The sequence below is a fragment of the Aricia agestis genome, chromosome 7 (genome assembly GCF_905147365.1).
Source record: "Aricia agestis chromosome 7, ilAriAges1.1, whole genome shotgun sequence".
NCBI lineage: Eukaryota > Metazoa > Arthropoda > Insecta > Lepidoptera > Lycaenidae > Aricia > Aricia agestis.
In genome coordinates this window covers 14,132,586-14,143,044 of record NC_056412.1, presented here as the reverse complement: position 1 = coordinate 14,143,044, position 10,459 = coordinate 14,132,586, and the positions used below count along the sequence as shown (strand labels likewise).

Below are 10,459 nucleotides of genomic sequence, written 5' to 3'. Positions count from 1 at the left end.
AGAGACAACACGACAAAAGTTCTAATAAAAGAACAGAAAATCTTCGATTCGTTGTCCGCTGATTCCTTCTCCAAAACTTAACCGATTTAAGTACTTTTTTCATTAAGAATTAAAGCAAGGCTTGAGCTGTGTTCCTATGTTTTATTTTTTTGTATATTCTAGCCAGTTTTGTTTTCTGGGTGTTTGAACACAGAGGAAAATCTGGCCATTTTTTTGGGGTTTTGGACGTTCTTATCTTTTTTAATAATAAAATTATGAAAAAAAGAAAACATAGGGACATGCTAATAGTGGCCATAGATATTCAGGAAAAAAATCATAACTCTAACGGCATTATCCAGGGAAACATTGGAAACAGGGGACGTTTGTATGGAAAAACGGCGGTGTGGACTCCTCTTAACAAGGCTTATAAAAATTGGCGTTTAATATCTTTTGGTGAATGCGACTTTGATGCCGTTTTCGGATCTGAGTATGAGGTCGGCGCACAAGACCGGCTGCTCGCTCGCGGGGAACAACTTGAAACTCTTCACCACCGCTGATATTGTCACCTTCATCTCTATCAGGGCGAATTTTTGACCTGAAATCGAATATATGCTCATCATGTTTTCTACAAATTAATAACCTGTAAAGGCGCTTCCTTACCGGATGCGTTGACCAAATAATTATACAGATAAATTCTAGAAAAACAAAATTTTCTTTATGGTGGAATAAGGCGGACCTTTTTTTACAGGAATAGAAAGAACCAATTTCAAATTCCAAAAAAAAACTGATTTTTTGATCTTAAAAAAGAAATTAAACATAACTCTTCCTCTGGTGGAATATGGCTAACTTTTTTAAAGGAATAAGGCGAATCTATTTAACTTACGAAAAATCTTACAATATCTCTTCAATTTTTTAATTCATCACTACGGAAAGCGCCATCCGTACAATATTTAAAACTTATCTGTCTTTGTATTTCCGTTATTCTTATTTTTATCGTGTAAGGTAATAAAAGAGGGTTTGCCTTGATTGCTCTCACCTATACAATTTCTGGGACCAGCACTGAAAGCCAGCCAGTTGAAAGCGTTATTCCCTGAGCTGCCCGCTTCGAATCTCTCAGGTCGGAATTCCAGGGGATTGTCGTAGAGATCAGGATGTCTTTGTATTTCCAAAATATTGACTAACACCGACGAGCCCTTTTTGATTGTGAGTCCTGATATTTCTGAAAACCAATAATTTAAAATGTTATACAGTGTGTTAGTGTAAACACCGTTGTCCTTGAAACCATCAAATGAGCCCGTCAAAATGAACAACTTTTTCAATGAGAACAATGCTGGGAACTCAAAAAAAGAAATGCCGTCTTCATACCCATATGACTCATACTGCCCAGATCGGCAATTTGTATGGGTATGAAGATGGATTTTTTTGAGTTCCCAGTATTGTTCTCATAGAAAAAGTTGTTCATAATGACGGGCTCATTTGATGGTTTCAAGGATAACGGTGTTTACACTAACACACTGTATAACATTTTAAATTACATATTACATAGAAAAAGTAGTTCATTTTGACGGGCTCACTTGACGGTTTTAAGGATAACGGTGTTTACACTAACACACTGTATAACATTTTAAATTACATATTACATAGAAAAAGTTGTTCATTTTGACGGGCTCATTTGACGGTTTTAAGGATAACGGTGTTTACACTAACACACTGTATAACATTTTAAATTACATATTACATAGAAAAAGTTGTTCATTTTGACGGGCTCATTTGACGGTTTTAAGGATAACGGTGTTTACACTAACACACTGTATAACATTTTAAATTACATATTACATAGAAAAAGTTGTTCATTTTGACGGTCTCATTTGACGGTTTCAAGGACAACGGTGTTTACACTAACATCTTGTATACGTGAAAATATTGTATTCGTCTGCCTGTTACTTACTGACGTTTAAACCGTTAAAATTTAGATACATTTCTTACACTTTTAGAATTATTGTGCTTATTGATATAAATTATAAATAATTATATTGAGTATATTGATGATAAATAAGTGAATTAGCCTGACGAGAAGAATCGGCGTAACAAAATTAAATACATATAATAGAGACGACAATAATTAGTAATCTGTTGACATGATTGATAGGTTAGAATTAGATGTCCTCATCCGCGTATATACAGGCAGTTATGATGATACAATGTTTTGTGTTTGAGTAACTCGTGAGAAAAGTGTCTTTGTAGACAAGGTTATCTTTGTATTGATTGGTTTCTTTAGTTATTAGGAGGATAATGAAATAATACATTTATTTCATACTAGCTGACCCGGCGAACTTCGTATCGCCTAACAGTCGATTCTTTAACTTTTGTGTGGGAGTATAGAAAAGTGTTGTTTTTAGACTTTTTCAGGAAATTTAATTTTTTTTTTAGAATTTTTCTCTCCGTAAGAACCATCCTCGTATTTCAAAGAATATTTTTAATTATTATTTTTAACAAAAAATTAAAACCGACTTCCAAGGTAAAAACAATAATATCATCCTCATAATATGAACCAAAAAGTATTAAATAATTTTTCCTATCTAATAGTGCCTTTTTCCGAATTCGGCTAAACCTCAACTATTTCTGTACTCAATCTTCATCATTTTGAAGTCGGTACCAGATAGCTGAATCTTTAGTTCTCTGACAGAATATTTGAAACTTTTGGAACTCGCACCGACTTCAAAATTATGAAGATTAAGTACAGAAATAGTTGAGGTTTAGCCGAATTCGGAAAAAGGCACTATTAGATAGGAAAAATTATTTAATACTTTTTGGTTCATATTATAAGGATGTTATTATTGTTTTTACCTTGGAAGTCGGTTTTAATTTTTTGTTAAAAATAATAATTTCACTCTTTTTAGTTACCTACTAACCATCGCGTAAGTATATTTAATATTCTACGTATCTTAATTCTTATTACAATTTGTTAAGGCGGGATTATAGGCAACTGACATTTTAAAATTTGCGACCAACGAGCTCAATAGATGGCGCTCGAAAGGTACATATTTACATATCAAGCCGTCGTCGATTTTAATATTTTCAGAAATAATGTGATCACGTGGTAAACTCGACATACAGAGTAATGATTAACAGAGAGGCCATGTTCACCACTTAATAAACGAAATCTTTAATGAATTTTGTATTATAATAAAATTATGTATTATTTATATATGATGTTTGTTCTGTACTCACGAACATAAAAAAAGTATTTCCTTATAATAATACAATTTATAACAAAATAAAGTATTACCCATTTAATATAGTTCATTGCATAATATACGTCTTATCCATGGAAAATACGCCAACATTATGAATATGCTATAAAATAGTTACAAAGAAATACCGTATTCATGATATTGGCGTATTTTCCATAGAAACATGGAATTCAAAAGTAACTCTTTTAGCGCTGCTATTTTCACAGTGAACCTCTATAATATCTAATATACATATTATAAACCACAGTAGCTTTTTTCCCTCATGTCCCTTTGTTCCGTTTAATCTTTAAAACTACGCAACGGATTTTGATGCGGTTTTCTTTAATAGATAGAGTGATTCAAGAGGAAGGTTTATAAGTATAATAACATTCATTAAATAGTGGAGAAATACTGTTTTTTTGGGGTTTCTAATGTGATGTCGTAAATAATTACATTTTTTTCCCGCTTACATTGTAAACGCAGACTGAACCCTACGAGATTTATCAAAACAATGTACCAAGTATTGTACACATTGAAAAGGTCTACAGAAAACTCTGCGAAAGTATATTATGTCTATCTCTTATGGATATCCCACAATAACATTTTTTGTTATTTACTTTTTACGACAAATAATGGCTAATATTCGAAGCAATTTTAATAAATACAGCATTAATCCTTATCCGATTAAATAACTTATATACATTGTTGATTTAATGTAGATTTATATGGCCCTTTACATCATATGATTTAAATGAATATTTTCGAAGATATTACAGATTTGAAAATTGCGGGACGTAGCTTTTGCGGCGGTACCGACCAATGCGGGGCACGGGTAGTAATAATGAATATAAGTCAAAACTGCTGAATCGATTTTAATAATTTTTTCAGTGGTTATATATTTTATACCCGAAGCCGGGGCGGGTCGCTAGTTATATTATAAGAGACACATACAGACCCCAAAGTATTAATACCGAAGTAGATTTAAAATTCTGTAAAGTAGATTCAAAAGTTCTAAGCTACAATTCAACATCGTCAGCTCGCTCACTGCTGGAAAATATAGAGCTTATTTTACGACATCAATGAGAAGGGTTCAAATATTTTTTTGTGCTTGGGTTTATTGAAATAGCTTTAATAAAATATAAGATGTAGACCCATGACGATCACATAAATGATCAAAGTAGGATCTCAGACAAAAAACAAATTATTTGGTCTTTTTTGCTCTATAATGATAAATCGCGCGCGGGTCCGACTCGCACTTGGCCAATTTTGTTACTTAATTTAATTAAAAGCATAAAAGTGGCTCTTATGTTGACTGTATGGGACTATGGGAGTGAACAAGACTAATAATAATATTCCAACTTACCAACAACCTACGTATGTACTATGTAACCTACATTGCATCAAATCGTCGTGAGTATGTGAGAATTAAGTTACATATGAGAATTAATAATTGCATAAAATGCAATCTCTTTACACTTTACTTTTAAATGCCGTCACGATTTTAATTCATAAAAAATATTTTTTAATAAAATCAAATATTAAGGTTTTAGGACATATTTTCATTTCGATCAATATTCTTTTTTCTGTAAAGAATCCTTAGTTATTTCCTCTCGTGATGCACCAAAAATCATGGTGTATCTATAAATCTATATCAATCCGCATGATAATATTATTTTTACGATTTCTTGTGCAGATTTTACTACCCCAGTGCTAAGATGCAATGATTCTTTTCATTGCTATGGATTGGACATGTTCAATAAAATAACATAATGTTATCATTTTATAATGTTTCGACACATACGTCATAATCTGTCTCTGTGTAGCGATACTCTGTACATTGTTTTCTGACTTAGCTGTAATAATGAATATTTACATATTTTTATGACTTTCAAACCTATCAAAAACGTAAAAATGATCGTTTGGTGAATGTAAATTATCAAATAGCATCTTATTAGGTAGTCTCTCACGAAATAATTAGGAAACAAAACAATATTGTAATATTTGTATACCAAAAATGTTGACTAGGTTCCGAATAAAAACCCAGTCTACTGACTAGTGATCATGACGTCAAATTACGGCGCTGTATTGTACTGGTATTCCACTAGTTATACAAGTGTGACGTATTGTAATTATATCAAAACATAGAGATATATATACGAAAAAGCACTGGCAAATATTCCGAAACGAATCAATGGTAGGGGACCACGGCAATTCCATACAATTTCTATACCTAAGGAGCTCTGGCCAGTATACTGGGATATATTTGTGAACATACTTTAAGTTTTCTATAATAGACAATCAGTCACTGATTGACAGATTTGACTGATTGTCATTCAACCATTATCTATCAAAACGCCTGTGGATTTCTTGTGGCAAATATTCAAAGCAATATTTGCTTTTGAATATCAACAATTCGTCCGAATTTGTGATCTCAATGATTTATCATTTATTGTTATTATTTATCAAAAACGAAGACAATGGCTGCCTTCGAAATCATAATTTAAACATTTTGGCATAAAAATATTTTTTCCTGTACTTATTTGTTTTCGCTGAATGCTAGAAGAAATAAAAATTTGAAAGTATTATTTTTTAACACACTTTTTCAGTGGTAAAATGGATATAAATCAAAATTTTATCCATTTTACCACTGAAAAAGTGTGGGAAGGAACGTAACAAACCTACAAAAAATGTTTGAATGCTTATAATTACTTCTGGTCAAAGATTTATCGAAAATAAAAACATGAATTTGCATAGTATAGGGCCTTAAGAGTCAGACGTCGTGCTCACAAATATCAGGTAGATAATTTTTAACAATACATTTGAAAAAATCGAATTGAACAGTAAACACGTGCTAGCCGCTAGGCAATTATTGTACCTATAAACTTGCATAGGAATTCGATCTGTATATGTATCAAATGTATCAAAATCGTGTAAATATAAACCGTATAAACGAAATATTTTTTATACTAATTGCGATTGTGTTTCTTATTCCTATTACGATGTAGATTAGCTATGTATGTCCACACTGTGTACTTTCATCTTCAATTTTCGTCATCTTCTTTCATTCAACTTTCGTATTGGCGCATTCAATAATTGAATGCGCCAAAGAACGCAACGCCAACATTGTAATTTTTTTGTTCGGTTGGCCTGAAGGAAACGGGGCACTATGGGAAAAAGACGAAAAAATAAACCCGCAATGACCACCCCTTTTTATTATAGCAATCGATAGGGGGTGCCAAGGGGAACAAAAAATCTTAAATAAACTTTTCTCAAAAATCAACCCCTGTCGAATGACAGGCCGAAATGTGACCCTCGTTAGTATGGCGAAAACACTTCAACCCCTTAATATTATCTTAATCTTGGTAAATGTTTACAAACCTACCCCAATTTATTTGACAAACTACTACAAAAGAAAGTCGACGGAGCCCCGCTACGCGGGGCTCCTATTTCTGGGTGTTGTGGTATAAGTTCCAACCTAACATAACCTACTTTTGGACTTACTGGATTGTGTTTGTTTTTGTTTTGGCGGGGGGCTGCGCCACCCGAGCCCCCCCCTTTAGGGGGGCTGCGCCCCCCCCCGTCCCCCCCCCCCCTTCGGTATTCGTGGCTGAGTAGTTAAGTAAGACCCACTCATCACAGCCTTGAGATGCCTTAAAAATACTTCGTAAACATCAGAAAACAGATGATCTTATTTGAAGATTACGAAAATCTCAAATGCAAATTTCTTCTAAACGGAGAGTTTACTGGCGGTGGAAACGGTAAGTAGGAGTTTTTCTCACCCAAAACAATCCTCCTTAACCCATGTCACCAACATTTAATTGACGTAGGTTCCTAAACCTTAGCCAAATTTTTCTAAGTATTTTCGCCATACTAACAAGGGTCACATTTCGGCCTGTCATTCGACAGGGGTTGATTTTTGAGAAAAGTTTATCTGAGCTTTTTTGCTTCCCTTGACGCCCCCTATCGATTGGTATAATAAAAAGGGGTGGTCATAGGGGGTTGTTTTTTGTCGTCAAAATTTTTCCAAGTATTTTCGCCATACTAACGAGGTTCGTATATCGGCCTGTATCTGGCCGGGGGTTGATTTTTGAGAAAAGTTTATCTGAGTTTTCTTACTCCCCTTGGCGCCCCCTATCGATTGGTGTATTCAAAAGGGGTGGTTATAAGAGGTTGAATTTTTTCGTCCAAATTTTTCAAAGTATTTTCTCCGTACTAACAAGGGTCACATTTCGGCCTGTCATTCGACAGGGGTTGATTTTTGAGAAAAGTTTATCTGAGCTTTTTTGCTCCTCTTGGCGCCCCCTATCGATTGGTATATTCAAAAAGGGTGGTTATAAGAGGTTAAAATTTTGACGAAAAAATTTTTTAAGTCTTTTTTCCATAGTGACCCGTTTCCTTCATTCCAACCCAAATGTGTGCCTTACGCTCTGGAGTAAAGGTTGAATTTGTTACTTATGTTTAATTTTGTGGTACTTGAAATATTATGTATTTTGAAACAACATTAAGTATATTTTTTTGTATAAAAATCGCTTTGAAATGCCAAATAAATAAGGACATAACGTGATGAATGATTATATTTTATGGTGTTGTGTGTAGGTATATTGTATCCATATACAACCATGTGAGTTGTGACATTGGTGACCCTGACATGGTAGTGATGATGATGATGATGATGATGAATGCAATTTGCATAGCAGCATATGCTTTCAGTTCTTAAAACAACGCCGGAACCCCCAAACTTGTATTTATAAGGAATCCGGAGTTCTCTTAGTATCTTCGGAACCATAGTATACCTTGGTGCAAAATCTTGCGTTTTGGTAGCATATGCTTAGGATGCTTCTCATAAAACCAAAATCACCATATGTTTCCATATAAATTTTGAGGAGTTCCCTCGATTACTCATGGATCCCATCATCAGATCACCATTTTTGTGAAAAAGGGACCAAATTGGAGTGAAACCTAATATAACAAAACAAAAATTTTGAAAATCGGTTCACAAACGGCGGAGTAGTGGTCGAACATACAAAAATAAAAATAAAAAATATATCCACAGCCGAATATATAACCTCCTCGTTTTTTGGAAGTCGGTTAAAAAAGAATTAGCGAAATTGGTCCAACCGTTCTCGAGTTTTGCGCTTAGCAACACATTCAACGACTCATTTTTAAATCCTACTATCCTACTAATATTATAAAGGCGAAAGTTTGTTTGGATGTATGGATGAATGGATGTATGGATGTGTGGATGTGTGGATGTGTGGATGTGTGGATGTATGGATGTTTATTACTCTTTCACGCAAAAACTACTGAACGGATTTTAATGAAACTTTACAATAATATAGCTTATACATCAGAATAACACATAGGCTACAATTTTAACGGACTTTCAAAATGGGGGAGGTGTTATGTTCGTTTTCTTATATTCAACGATTACTCCGCCGTTTGTTAACCGATTTTCAAAATTTTTCTTTTGGTATATAGGGTATCATCCCAATTTGGTATTATATTCACAAAAGTGGTGATTTGATGAAGGATCCATAAGTAATCGAGGGAACTCCTCAAAACTTATAGGGAAACATGTGGTGACTTCGGTTTCGTGAGAAATATTCTAAGCATATGCTAACAACAAGTAAGATTTTGCACCGAGATATACCTGGTATACCGTGGTTCGGAAGGTGCTGAGAGAACTCCTGATTCTTTATAGATACAAGTTTGGGAGTTTCGGCGTTGTTTTAAGAACAGAAAGCATATGCTACTATGCTTTCAAATTACATTCATCATCATCATTATCACTACCATATTATACCATTTCATGGTCTTTTAGATCGAGACTCGAGTTTGTCAAGGGATAATTAAAAAAAATCTATACTTACCTAATATTATAAACCTGAAGAGTATGTTTGCTTGAACGCGTCAATCTCAGGAACTACAGGTCCGATTTAAAAACTTATCTCAGTGTAAGATAGATCATTTATCGAGTAAGACTATAGGCTATATTATATTATCACGCTAAGACTAATACGACCGAAGAAACTCAGGAAAATGTGGGAAAAACGGGGGAAATATTTTTTATGGGAAAATGTACGGTTTCTGTAAAATTCCTAATTCACGCGGGCGAAGCCGCGCGGGACATCTAGTTATATAGACATATACTAACTAAAATATACAACTGACGAACTACATACCAGAATCTTTGGTTATCATCCGTTCTATGAGAGGAACTGATGGATACAATCTAAGGCCTTCTCTGATAACCGTATCCAAATATTTCATCTGTTGTATCTCGCTGAAAAAATAAAAAATTGCATTTAAGTATTATTTAATAATATTTGTCTTTGTTAGCATAATCATAATAACGGTTATTATTAATATTATTAAAATTATTCATTTGATGTATTGTAAATTTATCATGATTCTTTTTTTCATTAAAACATTCTCGTATTTAAAGTAGTATTAGTTTAATGTAGAAAGGCAAATAATCTCACGTGTATGTAGGATCTCTGCCTAAATCATCTCCAAGTATACTTCTCTGTTCATCTAATATTTTCTGTTGTATCTCTTCGCTCTTTGAAATACAGTATAACGTGAATGCTATTCCTGATGTAGTTGTGTCGTGACCCTGAAAAACATTTAAAAGATAAAATTAATTTTAAAAGCTTTAATAGGAACCATTACAAAAATTGCTTTCAGAAGCGATCTACAGTTAAAATTTCATTGCTATTGATTTCTTTGATTATGCTTATTATTATACTTATTGTTTTCATAACTATAAAATTAGGTACGTAAATAAAATATATAGTAATTTTGAAAAAATATAATATACTTAGGTAATTTTGAACAGGTTTGGTCATCTTTTTATAAAAGATGACCAAACCTGTTCAAAATACTTTTATTTTGAACAGGTTTGGTCATCTTTTCAGACGTTACTATTCAGCTGGTATAAGTTATAACTTTTTATAACTTATATCAGCTGAATAGTAACGTCTGCACATTTTGATGTTAATCTATTCAAATTGTGGCGATTAAAGTGTCTTTTGCATGAGGCATTTGCCTCGGGCTTTTGCGTTTTACAATTTAAAGTGCGACGTTTTAGCACCGATTTATGATCAACTCTTAGCATTCATTAGAACTGTATGTTTTTGTGAAGTCATATTATACTGTCGTAAAGTTACGTTTTAACATTAAAATAAATTATAATATTGGTTAGTGTGTGTATATAATATATATTATAATGTTTTATAGCACTGAAT

General features: G+C 33.3%; 1 protein-coding gene across 1 annotated transcript in view; it reads right to left on the bottom strand.

Annotated features, from left to right (window-relative positions):
- Positions 1–415: 415 nt before the first annotated feature.
- Positions 416–10,459, bottom strand: part of LOC121728609 (cytochrome P450 4d2-like) — a 46,498-nt gene continuing 36,454 nt past the window's right edge. Inside the window, exons 8-11 of the mRNA XM_042116784.1 lie at positions 9,695–9,828; positions 9,395–9,495; positions 1,016–1,198; positions 416–574 (exon numbers count right to left, since the gene is read on the bottom strand). Coding sequence (XP_041972718.1) covers positions 420–574; positions 1,016–1,198; positions 9,395–9,495; positions 9,695–9,828 — 573 coding nt within the window. The 3' untranslated portion in view covers positions 416–419. The remainder of the gene's footprint in view (positions 575–1,015; positions 1,199–9,394; positions 9,496–9,694; positions 9,829–10,459) is intronic.